The sequence below is a fragment of the Erythrolamprus reginae genome, chromosome 2 (genome assembly GCF_031021105.1).
Source record: "Erythrolamprus reginae isolate rEryReg1 chromosome 2, rEryReg1.hap1, whole genome shotgun sequence".
NCBI lineage: Eukaryota > Metazoa > Chordata > Lepidosauria > Squamata > Dipsadidae > Erythrolamprus > Erythrolamprus reginae.
Genome location: NC_091951.1, coordinates 135,827,843 through 135,844,664, shown reverse-complemented (window position 1 = coordinate 135,844,664; position 16,822 = coordinate 135,827,843). Strand labels below are relative to the sequence as shown.

The 16,822-nt window shown below is 40.5% G+C and overlaps 1 protein-coding gene across 1 annotated transcript; it reads right to left on the bottom strand.

Annotated features, from left to right (window-relative positions):
• Window positions 1–518: 518 nt before the first annotated feature.
• Window positions 519–15,560, bottom strand: C1QTNF2 (C1q and TNF related 2). Its single transcript, XM_070739496.1, has 3 exons — window positions 15,030–15,560; window positions 7,726–7,977; window positions 519–1,800 (listed from the first exon to the last, which is right to left on the bottom strand). The coding sequence occupies exons 2-3, from the start codon at window positions 7,967–7,969 to the stop codon at window positions 1,187–1,189; spliced, it is 858 nt and encodes a 285-aa protein (XP_070595597.1). The 5' UTR covers window positions 7,970–7,977; window positions 15,030–15,560; the 3' UTR covers window positions 519–1,186.
• Window positions 15,561–16,822: the final 1,262 nt, after the last annotated feature.

Genomic DNA, 16,822 nt, shown 5'->3' with positions numbered 1-16,822 from the left:
CATTTCGAAAAATCCTTTCTTAGTGAGCACCTAGAAAGCAAGAGGAACATATGTACCAAATTTCAAGTTTGTAGGTTTTACAGTTCTAGAGATTTCATGATTACAGCACGAGTGGTTTTCGCTTTTATATATACAGTGTTCCCTCGATTTTTGAGGGTTCGAACTTCGCGAAAAGTCTATACCATGGTTTTTCAAAAATATTAATTAAAAAATATTTTGCGGTTTTTTCCTCTATACCACGGTTTTTCCTGCCCGATGACGTCATATGTCCTCACCAAACTTTTGTCCACCTTTAATAATTTTTTTAAAAATAAATTTTAATAAAGAAACATGGTGAGTAATAATCTAAATGGTTGCTAAGGGAATGGGAAATGATAATTTAGGGGTTTAAAGTGTTAAGGGAAGGCTTGTGATACTGTTCATAACCAAAAATAGTGTATTTACTTCCGCATCTCTACTTCGCGGAAATTCGACTTTCGCGGGTGGTCTCGGAACGCATCCCCCGCGAAAATCGAGGGAACACTGTATATACAGAAGGAGAACCTGTATACTGCCCTGCAGGTTCAAATCCCGGTAAGGATATGGCTAGCTGATTAGAGCAAAATAGCAAGTCTCCTTTCCTTTTTATTATCAGCAAAAATATGTTACAAACACATGTGTGTGTATGTATGTATGTATGTATGTATGTATGTATGTATCTCTCTATCTCTCTATCTCTCTATCTCTCTATCTCTCTATCTCTCTATCTATCTATCTATCTATCTATCTATCTATCTATCTATCTATCTATCTATCTATCTATCTATCTATCCACACACATACACAGTAGTGGGTTCCTGCTCTGGCACATGAGCACGCGTTCGAGTGAAATTTTGCTTCCTGCATCTGTGCAGGTAGCAAAATCTCTCACGGAGACGCACATGCACATGTGTTTCAGCGAGGGTTTTTTGTTTCCACGCCTGCGCATAACCTAAGGCATGAATGAAAAACCTGTAGCTGAGAAGCCATAGAAGACGTGATGAATTAGCCAAGTTAAGCCTCAGCTCTTGGCTGAGATTTTCTGCTGTTTTAGGAGTACATTAAATAGTCACCCTCTGGTTCTCCTTTCTTCCTTGTGAATGAGAGATGGACAATTTTTTCCATGCTTCTTGTCTCCCATTAGGTTGGTTGAAGTTGGCAGTTCCCTTTATAGATCACTGAGATAATCCTGATCAGCGTATATCATAAAGCCAGTAAAAATGCTATCTGTCCAGTAGGGATCATAGAACAGCCCGTTCTGTTCTGAGTAAAATATCTGCAGCCACACCTCATCGTCCTGCTTTAGTGGCAGGACTGTCGATCCGGAAGCAATGTCATGATTCCCGGTGTTGGCATCAAATGTCCTTATCTTGTACTGACCATTATGCACCAGCCCGATAGCCAAGTGTTTATTGGCCAGTGTGATATCATAAGTGAAATAATAGACGCCAGGGATGTTGCATATAAATTTCCCACTGGAAGCGTTGTAATCTCCACCTTCATTCATGAGAATCCTGTCAAATTTGATGGGCAGTCTCTCTTTTGGGTAACTTTTGGTCACAGCAACAGAGAAAGCTGATTTGGCTTTCTTAACATTGCATTTGCAAGGGCCAGACATCCCGAGTTCTCCTTGGCTGCCCCGGGGACCTTTCTTCCCAAGGCCCCCAGTTTTTCCAGTGGGGCCCTTGGGGCCTCTTAGACCACGGAGACCAGCCTTACCAATGGCTCCTGGTATCCCTTTTGATCCTGGCCTGCCTGGATTTCCCGTCCTGCCTTGGGTACCTACGAGAAAAAACAATCTCAATGAATAATCCTACAAGGGATTCATGGATCCTTTGAACATAGCAACCAGAGGGCCAAAACTGGTTTTGCAACACAGGAAGCATCTAAACAAAGGCTGTCTATTGGGAGGTTTTGAACTGCATTATTTTATGTGAACTGTATCTCTTACTTACTTACTTACTTACTTACTTACTTACTTACTTACTTACTTATTTATATTTTTATATTTATATTTATATTTATATTATTTATATTTATATTTATATTATTTATTTATTTATTGGATTTGTATGCCGCCCCTCTCCGCAGACTCGGGGCGGCTAACAACAATGATAAAAAACAACATGTAACAATCCAATTTAATGAAACAACTAAAAACCCTTATTATAAAAACCAAACATACACACAAACATACCATACATAACTTGTAATGGCCTAGGGGAAGGAATATCCTAACTCCTCCATGCCTGGTGACAAAGGTGGGTCTTGAGTAATTTGCGAAAGACAAGGAGGGTGGGGGCCGTTCTAATCTCTGGGGGGAGTTGATTCCAGAGGGCCGGGGCCGCCACAGAGAAGGCTCTTCCCCTGGGGCCCGCCAAACGACATGGTTTGGTCAACGGGACCCGGAGAAGGCCAACTCTGTGGGACCTTATTGGCCGCTGGGATTCGTGCGGCAGAAGGCGGTTTCGGATGTATTCTGGCCCAATGCCATGTAGGGCTTTAAAGGTCATTACCCATCTCTTCTGTCCTGGTCATTCCATTAGAATATATATTCTCTTCTAGATAGGTATATGTACTGTATTTGAAATGGGGCGGGGGGTAGCAAGGATTCTCACACCCTGCACAGTTACAATAGAGTTTTGTTTTGTTCTCGGCTTTTCATGATATCTAAACTATTACTGAATGCATAAATGAAACCACTGCAGCTTGATGAACAAACCATGGTTTTAAAATTTTGGCTTATTGTTCTGTGGGATTGGAATCAATATGTCTAATACAACTTATTTTTGTAATCTACTGCATGAAACAAAGTCAGAAGTCATTACTTTTTTCTTCACTGTTTGTGCTTTTGTTTCTTCCTTTTACTTTATAATGAAATTTAATAATAAATAAATAAAAAGTAGAATCTCTCTAGCAGAAAGATACAACATAAGAAGCAGTTACTCTATGTTAAAACTCCCAGTTGAATTATTGCTCATATTTGCAATTACTACTCCCTGTTTGTATGCTAATTAGGAGTTGGATCAGAATGCGAAGGGAAGGATCCCAAATGAAATTGCATTCATCAATTTCCACTCTCTAAGAGGGGGTGGGGTGGGAAATTCTTCTTGCCAGTTCTTCTGCTTTCCACACCCTCATTGTTTTGAATGCTCTGTCAACCTTCTGGAGAATATTTTTTAGGAGGAAGAATGTAATTGGTGAAAATCCTCTTTCTACTAACAGTACAAAACTCAATAGATTTCAAAGTGCCCTCTAAGTGAGGAGCTTGTTGAAGGAGCACCAGGCGTAGTGATTAGAGTGCAGCACTGCAGGCTACTTCAGCTACTGCTACCTGTAGATCAGCAGCTCTAACCTCACCACTGGCTCAAGGTTTACTCATCCTTCCATCATAGAAACATAGAAGACTGACGGCAGAAAAAGACCTCATGGTCCATATAGTCTGCCCTTATACTATTTCCTGTATTTTATCTTACAATGGATATATGTTTATCCCAGGCATGTTTAAATTCAGTTACTGTGGATTTATCTACCACGTCTGCTGGAAGTTTGTTCCAAGGATCTACTACTCTTTCAGTAAAATAATATTTTCTCATGTTTCTCATTTTCTCAGATTGTGTCCCCTTGTTCTTGTGTTCACTTTCCTATTAAAAATACTTCCCTCCTGGACCTTATTTAACCCTTTAATATATTTAAATGTTTCGATCATGTCCCCCCTTTTCCTTCTGTCCTCCAGACTATACAGATTGAGTTCATTAAGTCTTTCCTGATACGTTTTATGCTTAAGACCTTCCACCATTCTTGTAGCCCGTCTTTGGACCCGTTCAATTTTGTCAATATCTTTTTGTAGGTGAGGTCTCCAGAACTGAACACAGTATTCCAAATGTGGTCTCACCAGCACTCTATATAAGGGGATCACAATCTCCCTCTTCCTGCTTGTTATACCTCTAGCTATGCAGCCAAACATCCTTCCGAGGTGGGTAAAGTGAATACCCAAATTGTTGGGGGCAATATGCCGATTCTGTTAAACCGCTTAGAGAGGGCTGAAAAAGAACTATGAAGCGATATACCTGTATAAGTCTAAATGCTATTGCTAATATATGATAGCCAAAAATCGGAAGAAGTCTGAACTTTTCCATGAAACTTTTTTTTAATTAAAGAACATACTTTTAATAAATATTACATTTGGCCATTTTGGAAACAAACAAATTTTGACAACACAATTGAGTGAGAGATTGCGGCATCTACATCAAAATGGTTAGTTATCTCAGAAAGTCTCAACAAAAATAAATACAGTGATACCTCGTCTTACAAACCTCTCGTTATACAAACTTTTCGAGATACAAACCCAGGGTTTAAGATTTTTTTGCCTCTTCTTCCAAACTATTTTCACCTTACAAACCCAAGCTGCTGCCACTGGGATGCCCCACCTCCGGACTTCTGTTGCCAGCGAAGCGCCCGTTTTTGCGCTGCTGGGATTCCCCTGAGGCTCCCCTCCATGGGAAACACCACCTCTGGACTTCCGTGTTTTTGCGATGCTGCAGGGGAATCCCAGCAGTGCAAAAATGGGCGATTCGCTGGCAATGGAAGTCCGGAGGTGGGGTTTGCCAGCAAAGCACCCGTTTTTGCACTGCTGGGATTCCCCTGCTGGGATTCCCCTGCAGCATCCCCAAAACACGGTGGGGGTTTTCATGGAGGAGAGCCTCAGGAGAATCCCAGCAGTGCAAAAACAGGTTCTTCGGCTGGCAAAAGGGGTGAGTTTTGGGCTTGCACGCATTATTCGCTTTTCCATTGATTCCTATGGGAAACATTATTTCGTCTTACAAACTTTTCACCTTACAAACCTCGTCCCGGAACCAATTAAGTTCGTAAGACGAAGTATCACTGTATTTCTAACACATTACACTTGTTCATTTCTCCTACATGTAAGCTGTATTTCCATAAACACCCTATTTTCCTTACCTCATTAAACTCATAAATCATTTGAGAGCCAGTTTAAATCATGGTTAAGGCACCTGGCTAGAATTTGAATGACTGTGAGTTCTAGTTCTGCCACAAAATGGCTGCTGCTGATTTTTGTTAACGGTTAGGACTGTAAATTTATGCTTAATCCAACCAAGAGTTAGATAATTTCTATGTATAAACAAAGTCAGCCAGACAGTACAATTATAGCCCAAGTTGGCCTGATCATTCCAGACACAATCCTTCTCCTCTAGATCATCCCTAAGGAGGCCTAGGAGCCAGAAGGAATATTAATGTCTGTGTTCTTTCAGTTTCACTTAATTTATACTGTATTGTTTTTGGTTTTTTTTACAAAACATAAACTGAACCATCAAAATCCTGCCCAACTATGTCCACATGATAAAAAGCTCAGTTAAAATTAAAAATACAGAGCACCCAAAAAGCCTTCTTTTCTCCCTCCTTCAAACATATACCTGGATAGATTGTTTTTACTTGCTGTTTTAAAGTAATGAGTCATCTTACCATTTACCACCCTACCACTCATAGATATTGCCTTCCGTAAAATGTTGAAGACTCACCTTTGCCGCCAGGTGTGGGGGGATTAATCTCCCCCCTCCTTTTTTGCTGACTTTATTATATTTATTATGTTTTTTGTTTAGTTGGACTGAGTGTGTATGACTGTGTAGTAGATAAGTTTTTATAATGTATTTTTAAATTAGTTTTTTCAATTTTTTAACATTAGATTTGTATCTATATTGTATTGTATTGTGTTAAGAGCCGTCCCGAGTCTTGGGAGAGGGGCGGCATACAAATCTAATAAATAATAATAATAATAATAATAATAATAATAATAATAATATAGCATAGACCAGGAATGTCAAAATCAATTTCATTGAAGGCTGCATCAGGGTTGTGTTTGACTTTGGGAGTGGTGGACATGGTGGGTGTGGCTAATGTAGATGTGCCCAGCTTGATATCACTTGTGTCGGGGCACCTGTGGTGGCCGGAGCACTCTGCCAATGAAAACAGGCTCCTGAGCTCTATTTCCCGCTACAACAACCTCCTGCAACCCTCTGCCAATGTAAACGGAGCTCGGGAGGATCACCCGTATCAGAAGCTGGCAGAAGCAACAGCGGCCAGTCCTTCACTGTTTCCAGGGCCAGATCTAAGCACCCTGCGGGCCAGAACCAGCCCCTGGGCCTTGAGTTTGACCCCCTGGAATAGACCATTCAACACTGATATCTATGTTTTATAGACTGGGGTTCCCTGGTATGCTGAATATGAAGTGCAAACTCACCTGTAAACAAGCCATTATCATCTGTAAAAGAGGTTAATCCCTGTTAAAGCTTGAATTAGCATATTAATGCTAATTAACATACTAATTCAAGCCAATAGTTAATTGTGCAACCTATAATTGGTGAATGTAACATCTGTCACGTGGGGGATCATATCACACTAATAATAATAATAATAATAATAATAATAATAATAATAATTTATTATATTTGTATGCCGCCCCTCTCCGAAGACTCGGACTTCATAATAGGCACATTGTTCCCAAAATGAGCAGGTTCAAAACCTGCTTTGGGAAAGAGTTTTGGTTTAAAACAACAACACACATGATATACGATATATGCCTTAAACCAGCGGTCCCCAAACTTTCTTGTTTTGTGGACCAGTGGTGGTGGCAGGAGAGGGGATGGGTCTGCTTCATTTGTGCCAATGCTTGCCTGCTGCTTGTACGAGTGGAGCTGCGCTTGCAAGGCCCGATTCTGGGCTATAAATCTGGGAGAAAAAAACATTTTGCTATTTAAACTCCAATTCCCAAAAGATCTAAAGTTTCAGCCCCAGCTACTCTGGGACGTTTTGTGATACCATAAAAGAGTAACGCTGATGGGCTGCACGAAGCCTCTAAATGACATTTTCTGTACCTCTATCATAAGTTACGATTATGGACTTCTGAAATAATAAACTCCACTAAGATGCCATCACTAACACTTTGGTTGTTCAAATATATTTTTAAAAATGACATTCTTCCTTAACTTGATTTTGGAGAGAGCTACTACCCTGTTTCCCCGAAAATAAGATGTACCCCGAAAGTAAGGCATGTCAGAGGTTTTGCAGAATTTGCTAATAAAAGGCACCCCCCGAAAATAAGGTGTAGTCAAGTTTACATACGGTTCGGTGGAAAAACATACGGTACCATTCAAAGCTGTTCATCGCAGTACCGTAATAATGTGGCGTCCCCTGCTGGCCCCTTCCATCGCTTTGTACCATCCAGTACAGCAGACACAGTCTGCTGCTGTCTCACCACCATTACAGTCTCCACTACAGTGCGTAGACTGTAGTTCCTCTGGTGGCCGGAAGCTGCAATAGCAGGAGTATACTGTTGTACCATATAAGTGCTGTCCTTTGAGTGTGTAGGTGCCATACTGACAGGTACCGTACCATAATCAGTGTACCGTACGGTACACTTCCTTTGGCGGCATCAGCTTTTCTGCCTGTGAATTTGTCTTATTTGAGAAATATAAGGCACCCCCCCCCCCCCGAAAATAAGACGTAGCACAACTTTTGGAGCAAAAATTAATATAAGACAGTGTCTTATTTTCGGGGAAACACAGTATGTAGGAAGGTCTTATGAAAGAAAATGGATTTAGTGCTACCATGGCTGATTTAGATTTCCCCCTTCTTTTTTGGATTCCTTTGGAGGTAGAAAAGTATCTTGAAGAAGAAGCCATCTCTTACCTTCATCCCCTGGCTCTCCTCTCTGTCCATCTTCTCCGTCTCGTCCATCTTTTCCTGGGAAACCCATCCTTCCTATATTCCCAGGAGCACCTGGAGCTCCTGGAGCACCTGGAGGGCCTTGTGGTCCTAGCACACTGCAGATTACTTGCTTGGGATTTTTCTGAACTTCTGCTTTGGCAAAGCTACTGAGAAATTGATTAACTATACAGGGAGCAATCCAGGCCACCAGGAAAAGGAAGATCATGGTGATACCTGCAAGAAATGAAATCGAAGCAATGATGGGTGTATGTTGCAAGAAGCAGCTGGGCTGGCAGGAGCATTACAGGAGTGGAACATGTTAAGTAATTAACATTTAAGGTTGGGGCTAGGAATGCATCCTAAAATCTTTAAAGTTTGCATCTGTTGGGTGCTTGTGTGTTGTTGTGGTTGAAGCTGAAGTAGTCGTTGACAGGAAGGATGTTGTAGCAGATGATTTTATGGGTTACGCTTTGTTGTGGTTAGCTCTGGCCCAGCTCCTGCCCCAAGGAATGTGCAGGTGGATGTGGGGAGACATCCAATGCCGCAGGCCTGTTTTGCTCCTAATGGAATCTGCCGATGAAGCTTCATCTGACCAAGGAAGCATGAGTGACAGGGAAGAGGGGAGTTTGGCAGACAGCCCAGGAGGAGATCAATCATCTGTATCATCCTTGGATTCTGAACAAGAATTAATGACACATCCATGCATGTGTGGAGTGATGCATAGGAGACAACAACTGAAGGATTATTACAAGAGAAAATGAGGTCACCTGTGGTTGGGTGGGGCTCCAGTCATTAGGGCTGCTGCTATAATAGCAGCGTGTGGGTTTGGCCGTTGTGAAGGAGTATCTGATCGCAGTTTTTCAGGAATCTTGTGTTGCTGTTTTCTAGACTTTGTTTGTTGATTTTTCACGTCTTTGAAACCACAGCACAGCAACGTGTGTGTGTGTGTGTGTGTGTGTGTCACTTCCTTGGAGGAAGAAGGGGTGTGAAGTTTCTTCACAGCTGCTAGCTAAACATTTAATGACTGCTTAAGGGAAATTGTACAGACTACCTGGTTGTTTTGGGAGGAGTGCTCTTTGCAATACAAAAAGAGTGCTTAGTTTATTTTGAATTTTGTGATAAAGAACATTGTTTTGAATTTTCAAATGTGTGTGCAATTTGTACCCTTGAATTTCCGGGAGGCTCCTACCAGAGAGCTTGGCAGAACATGCTTAGTAGTTCTAAGTCTTCTAAACCTAGGATTGTAAATCTAGTTACATAGGGTATTCTGTTGCGAGTGGAGTTAGAAGCATAAATCCACTGACGGCTGATGGAATTATCAACATTAATGTGAAATGAAGAAATTAAAGGAAGTGGATTGTGTTATTAATACAGTAATGGTTATTTCCCAAGCAATTGTTAAGTAGTAACATACACATCCATTCTCTCTATTGGATAGCTAATTCATGCAAATAGTGGGATTGTTCTTTAGCAAGTCTGTTTTTCAAGTGACAAGATACAAAATGAAGAACTCTTATTGAAAATTTATTTACAGTATAGTTGCCTTCTTTAAATGGATATTAACAGTGTCTGTTTGCGTGTGTGCTTTTGGCACCCAAGGAATAAAAGGTTCGCCCTCACTGGTATATACTATAGAAGGATTATTCCTGGTTGTTAATCCTATACCATTCCTCCACTTTTTTCTAGTAAGTACTGCAGCCTGATAATTCAAATATATTAGGCCAGTGTTTCTCAACCTTGGCGGTTTGAAGATGGGTGGACTTCAACTCCCAGAAACCGCCAAGGTTGAGAAACACTGTATTAGGCCATGTTATTGTCAACAAGAGATTTTGTGGAATTTTCTCAGGAGGCAAAATATTTTAAAGTATGTATTAGTGTCTGAAAATGCAAGACATGATGATGTAAAATCTGCTTTTCTCTCCTGAAATTAACACTTCCAATTCTGAAAGAGTGGATCATCCGGGAAACAGATTTAATCCAGAAGAACCTCCTTGGAGGTGCGGGGTAGGCGGGGCAAGCCAGGAGTGGGATTTGGGGGTTCTCCAAACTGCACACAATCTTAGCTAGAGATTCTCCCAAACCCCTGAGTACCCCTAGCAGTCCACCCCTGAAATCAGAGTATAATTACTTCCTAGAATAGCTTAAATTGAGGAAATTAGGAATGATAATGCAGTCTGCAGAGTGGGCCTTCTCCGGGTCCCGTCAACTAAACAATGTCGGTTGGCGGGCCCCAGGGGAAGAGCCTTCTCTGTGGCGGCACCGGCCCTCTGGAACCAACTCCCCCCGGAGATTAGAACTGCCCCTACTCTTCCTGCCTTCCGTAAACTCCTTAAAATCCACCTTTGCCGTCAGGCATGGGGGAACTGAAACATCTCCCCCTGGGCATGTTAATTTATACATGGTATGCTTGTGTGTGTGTCCGTTAGTATATGGGGTTTTTTAAATCTTCAAATATTTTAAATTTAGTCGGATTATTTATGATTTGTTCCACTTGTTGTGAGCCGCCCCGAGTCTTCGGAGAGGGGCGGCATACAAATCCAAATAATAAATAAATAATAAATAAATAAATAAGTCTGTATCCCTTCAGGGAAAGAGAGAAATAGAGATCAAGCACAGTTTCTGATATGTTTCTTCCCTACAAATTGCTTGCGGGAAAAATGTGTTATGAATTATTTTTATGTACAGAATTCCGCCATTTAAAAATATGTATAATTAAGACCACACAGGAGAGTGGGAAACTGAAAGAGACTGATTAAATGAGCCCTGAAAATGAGGGAACTGGCAGTGAAGAAAACCGGAGCCCACCCGTGCTGAAATATCTTTGAAGAAGCATAAGAGTATGGATGCCTTTGAAATGGGTTGGATATCACAAATAGTATTTGGTAGAATATTGCAGCTACACAAAAAATGTAGCTGATGAGTGTGGCCAAGAACAAACAACTGGTTATTAGGCCAGCACTTTGAACCTTTCCAGACAAAGGAGAAAATGGAAGATAATCAAAAAGTGCTCCAGATAATTTCTTCTCTTGCAGACTTTGAACAGGTAATAGTCATCCAGGAGTGAAATGCAGCAGGTTCTGGTGAATCAAGTGGAAATTTTGAGTAGTTCAGAGCAATGTTCCCTCTAATTTTTTTTCGGTGTGGGCGGAAAAGTATAGTGTCTGAGCGACAGTCCCTTTGGGACTGAGCGGCATAGAAGAATAAATAAACAAACAAATAAACAAACAAACAAGAAAAAAATTTCCTTCTTTTTTTATTAAAAGAAATTAATAATAAAACAAAACCTATTTTATTACTATCTTCTCCTCTTTTTCCATCCCTGTCTCCTCCCCACTTGTGTGTGTGTATGTGTGTGTGTGTGTGTGTGTGAACTCTTGAACCATTTCCAATAACAGGTGAGCTATTGGAAATGGTTCAAGAGTTCACACACACACACACACACACACACACAAACGGCTGGGTTTTTTTCTCTCTGCTATTATTTGGGTGCTTTTTACCATATGCTTTAAATCAAGAGTCATTTCTCTCTCTTTCTCTCTCCCCCTCTTGCTCTCTCTCTCTCTTTCTCTCTCTCGTTTTCTTTCTCTCTCTCTATTGCTTTCTTTCTCTCTCACTCTTTCTTTCTATCTCTCTTGCTTTCTTTCTCTTCTCTCTCTTGCTATCTCTTTCTCCCCCTTTCATCTCTTTCTCTCTTTCTCTCTTGTTTTCTTTCTCTCTCTTTATTGCTTTCTTTCTCTTCTCTCTCTTGCTATCTCTCTCTCCCCCCCCTTTCTCTCTTTCTCTCAGCAGCGGCATTGGGCAGTAGCCATGGGGTGGAGGCAGGGTGATCAGCTGTGAGGCGGAGCTCCAGAATGGAAGCACTGACGGTAAGGGGGCTGCGAGAGCGCTTTCTCCGAGCGCTTCGGGAATGCCTGCCCTGCCTCTACTGCAGCCCCCTTGCTGGAAGTCTGGGACGAAAGCGCTCCCAGCGAAGGGGCTCCGAGGGGGTGGGGCGGGCATTCCCGAAGCGCACGGAGAAAGCCCTCTCTCGCAGCCCCCTGGCTGGGAGCGCTTTCGTCCCGAGAAGCCGCAGCTGCCACTGCTGCGGGAGAAGTCGCGCCCCAAGGCAGGAGGTGGCGGAGGAGGAGAGGGGGTGGATCGGGTGGGCGGGGGTCAGGAGCGAGAGGCCAGGGGCGCGAGGAGGCCGGAGGCAACGTGGGGAGGCATGGGCGGCCGCGGCTCCCTTCCCTTCTACTGCCGGCACTTCCCTGCCCCCGCCCCCCTCGGGCTGGCAGGGGGATGGGGAGCACGCGCCCGTGGAAAAGGGTGCACGGGGGGTATATTGGGGCGCGTGCACACGCACGCGCGCAGCTTACAGGGAACGCTGGTTCAGAGAACCAGTAGTAGAAATTTTGAGCAGTTTGGAGCAAATACCACATTTGGCTGGCCCCAGAGTGGGTAGGGAATGGAGATTTTGCAATATCTTTCCCGCAAGAGTGGGGAGGGAATGGGGATTTTGTATCTTTCCCCTGCCATGTGCACCAAGTCACGCCCACATAACTGGTAGTAAAAAGAAAAAGGATTTCACCACTGTAGTCATTTTATTCAAATTGTAATCAGCACCTTTGAAAGAGCAGAAAGTTTGCATGCTTCCCTTTCTAATAACACTTGGAAATGACTTATTAACTCTTTTATGCTATTAGGAACCTTTAGACTGACAAGTCTGAAAAGACCTGATGAGTTTACTTTCAGTCCTTGATGAAAGAAACTTTTAACAACAAGCTTTAAATTTTTGAAATAAACAGCAAAAAGTTGATTTAAAACTGATTTTAGAAAATTACAAATGCACTAAAGGTCAAAATAAATTTGAAATTAGATTTTAATATAAATTATATGAAAACTTGTTTTTGTTTTGATTTTTCTAAAAAAATCGTGATAAGATTAAAAAAGTAAGAAAAATAATAGCCACTTAGCTGGGTTATAAGGGATTTTTTTTCCTTTTCTTTTCTCTGTTTGGGTTGGAGGATTCTGATGGGTATGTTCTTTTTTATAAAGCAATTTTAAAATTTTGCAAACTTTGGAAAATGCTGTAAGGAGATAGGTGGAGAGGTTAAAGAGAAGAAGGAAGGGTTTTTTTGCTCTTCCCTCCTCTTCCTCTTCTTTTTTCTTGCACTGTGCTTTTCTTTTTCTTGTTTTTTCTTTTCATCCTGTTGTGTCTTTACATTCATAGTTACCTTATCTACTTAGTATAATTTTCTATTTTCTGTCTTATATCTCTTTATTTTCTTATTTTTTTATAGATTTAATTCTATTTTTTTAACTTTCTTATTTTCAATTTTTTATATAAAGGAATTAGTAATTAGGTTTATAATTGGATTAATTGGGCAATATTTGGTGATACTATTTGTTTTGTTTTTTCCCCTTTTGATTATGCTACCACAAGATGTTTTCAAATGTTTTCTTAGGGGTATTTTTTAATAGGTGCCAATTATCTGTAAAGGGTATTGACTATACATGAAAATTGATATAGAAGCGGTTAGGAGAGAGTTGAAACATTTTAGCCTAAATGGGAGAAACTAAAATTTGGAACAGCTTAAATGTGATTACAGCTAATAGTATATTTGTATAGCATTAAAAAACCAGGGTAGCTATTTTTTATCCAGATGTCAAAAGTGAAGGTGGTAGTATTTGGCTTGTATAACATAACTTCCTGAAATTGATTTATTGTAAAGCAAGTGGATGTTGTAGTTATAATTTTTACTGTAATGTGATTGGAGAGAAAAAAATAAAAAAATTCTTTGCCAAAAAATAAATAAATAGCTCAACATAAAAATACAAGATAATAAGGTAAAAAACCATAATAGGATCAAATACAAGAAATACAAGAACTCAAGAAAGATCTAAAGCTTTCAATTAAAGAACATATAAACATGACCAAGGATGCAAAATGTTGAAATACTGGAAATATTGAAGGATATTGTTGAATATTATTATTATTTATTAGATTTGTATTCCGCCCCTCTCTGGAGACTCAGAAGTTACTACAATGACAACAGAAGTATCTTCTCCTGTGGAAGAATTTTTATCATAACAGAATGTAGTAGAATGTGTCATGGTATTTTACACAGCTTACTCACACACAATGTTGTTTTGGTTTCCTAAAATTCAAATGTAGACAGCAGTAGGAAAAAAATGCATGGCATATTTGAACAGGTAAGCGTACATTCCTACATAAGTCTTAGAAATTAATATGGTAATAAGACTGGCACCAGTTTGTTGGGGGGGGGGGGACACGACTTCAACCCTTCCAATTCTTTTTTCTTTTTTGCAAGGAAAGGAGGAGGAAAATGGGATGGACTGTATTTTACTAGCCTCCAGTCCAGTTTAACCCCTCCCTCTTTCCTTGAGATGGGGAGGCCAGGAGCAAGAGACAGGGTATGCTCAGGAGCAGTTAGAAATTGACCAGTTGAGTGGTGAGTATATGGAGGAAAAAGCATATCAAATTGGTTGGCCCAAAGGCATGGGAAAAGATCAAACCAGAGCTTTAAAATGGAGTATAGTTTGATTTGTTATGAAAGGCTATCTGCTATTTTTAAACTTTCTCGTAAAATTTCTTTTAGCAGCTAAAGGGGAACAGATGGATCTTATTAGAAAGGAAGCTCCACTTCATTTGTATCACAAAAGCCACGTCAAATATCCCTCTGGCTATTTTTGTGTGTGGCGATTGTTCCCTTTAGTTTTACAATTTAGTTAAAGTGAATATCTTAATTCCTATTTAATTTCTTTCCTCCCTAGAAACAGCAAAGATTTGGTAGTCTTTTAAAAAGGTTTTGGCTGATCTACCTTTAAAAACAGCTTCTCGTTTGAAATCAAATAAGTTATTTACGAGAGTGCAAAATCCAAGACAAATCATCGGTGGAGTTCAATGAGAGAAACGTGCAAATTAAGGAGTATTGTGGCCGCCTCACTTTTATTTTTTTCAATTTCAAAACTGAGCTCATCAGAATTTCACCCTTTGTCGTTGATCATGTGTGACACTGTCATAATTCCAGCCATTCCTTTGCACGCTGTTTCTTATTTTTTGCACAACAGACATCTGCAACTTTAAAACTCAGCATTTTTGCACTGCACTTTCTCTCCTCACGTCCCATTGGTGCCAATACAAACTTCACGTAATCAACCGTTTTAAGGTGGCAAGCTTACTTGAGCAGTAAATTACCCATACTTTTAGCTTGCATAGCCTCGGGCTGAAATCCCTACTTTAAAAAAACCCGCTCTAACAAAGTCAAAAATAAAATGCTACTTACCAGCACCACTTTCTTCAAGCAGCGCCTGACATCCAGTCGGAAATCTGCTGAATCTTAAAACCAATGTTCTTCAGCTGGATCTTGTTGTCCACTTTTGTTGGGAGTTACTGCCACAAAGCACTTCCTTTAAATGAAGCGTGCCTTTTCAAATATAGTTTGCTGAAGTGGCTGCCTTGCATTTGCATCCCAGCTTCTTCTAGCAGCTTTGTTTTTTTGGCTCAGCTTTGCCAGAGGCATTTTTTCATTATTGTGTAATGTGTTTGAGCGTCTGCCTTGAGTCACGTGAGACAGGGAAGAAAACCCCCTACACATGTGGCTGAATATCTGGAGAAATCCCTCCTCCCCCTGTGTTCTAGGCAAAGAGTTCCAAGGATCGGGAGCTACTTGTCTTCAACGTACTACCCAGTGATGCTAAACCATGTTTCTCAATCTTAGCAAGGAAGATATGTGGGTTTCAGCTCCCAGAATTCCTTGGACAGTCCGCATGTCTAAGTCTCTAAGGTGAAGGATTATTACTCATTGCTGGCCAACAGGTAGCCCTTAATCTAACTCACAACTCTGTTCAATTTTGCCGAATTTCAGCAGGTGCAGACATCATGATCAGTGATATACTGTAATGAAAAAAATTGTACATATGCTCAGGGTGACAAATACTGTTCATACACTACTACTACTACTAATTTATTAGATTTGTATGCTACCCCTCTCCGAAGAGGGGCGTGTTTTTGTGGCAAGATTCCAAGCCTAATGCATAAATCTTGGAAAAAGTTTTCTTTAAACAAAGCTTTCATTTATAAAATACACGTTTATCAAAAGACCTTCAATCATCTTGAATGCTTTTTTTGTTTAAAGAAATGCAAGGGATACTGCTATCTTAACACTTGTGTCAAAATTTTGTCACTCGTTTAAAGTACCATTGTAACTTCAACCGTCACTAAATGAATAGTTGTGAGTTGAAGACTTTCCATAATCCCAGTTCTTTGCTGCCTTTTTCAAGTGTGATATTAAATGGCACAATAAAACTGACAAAAGCATGTTGGAGATCTGTTTGCTTGTTGATCCTTGATGTCAATCAGTGATAGCTCACCATCAGGACACTCTGACTGTGCCTGATTGTATTTCTTTGTAGTTGCCGTTTCCCAGCCTTAGACTACTTTGTTCCAGCAGTCACAAACTGCATTATTACAACTATATTCGTTGCTGAAACAGTGTTGTGTTGGCTCTTGCTTCTTATGAAATCAGTGTGTGTGTGTTTGTCCCAAGACAGATCTTATAAACTGTTCTAACAGCAAAACAAAATGATTAGCTTAGTCTATATTAGGCTTTTATGAGGCAAGCCAGATTTTATCTGTTGTTTAGAATAAATAAAAGCTGTTAAAATGAAATGTTCACAGATGTGAAGCAGAACATCATTTTTGATTTAGTTTAGGCTAAAGCAGGGCTCATGTGTAAAATTAGCACTACTTCTTTTACAATTGACACAATATGCCAGAACATAGTACAATATCGGCTGGTGGGGCCTAGGGGAAGAGCCTTCCCTGTGGCAGCCCCGGAGATACGTACCGCCCCCTCTCTCCTGGTCTTTTGCAAAGCTCTGAAAACCTCTGCCGGCAGGCATGGGGGCCATGAGTGTTGACATTGTCTCCGGCCGATATTATGAATGATTGAATTGGATGAATGTGAATGACTGTATATGGGGTTTTCTAACATTTTTAGTAATTTTGTACAATCCCTTTAAAAGTAATTTAGATTTATTTATATATGTTGTTGCATTTATGATGTTGTACACCGCC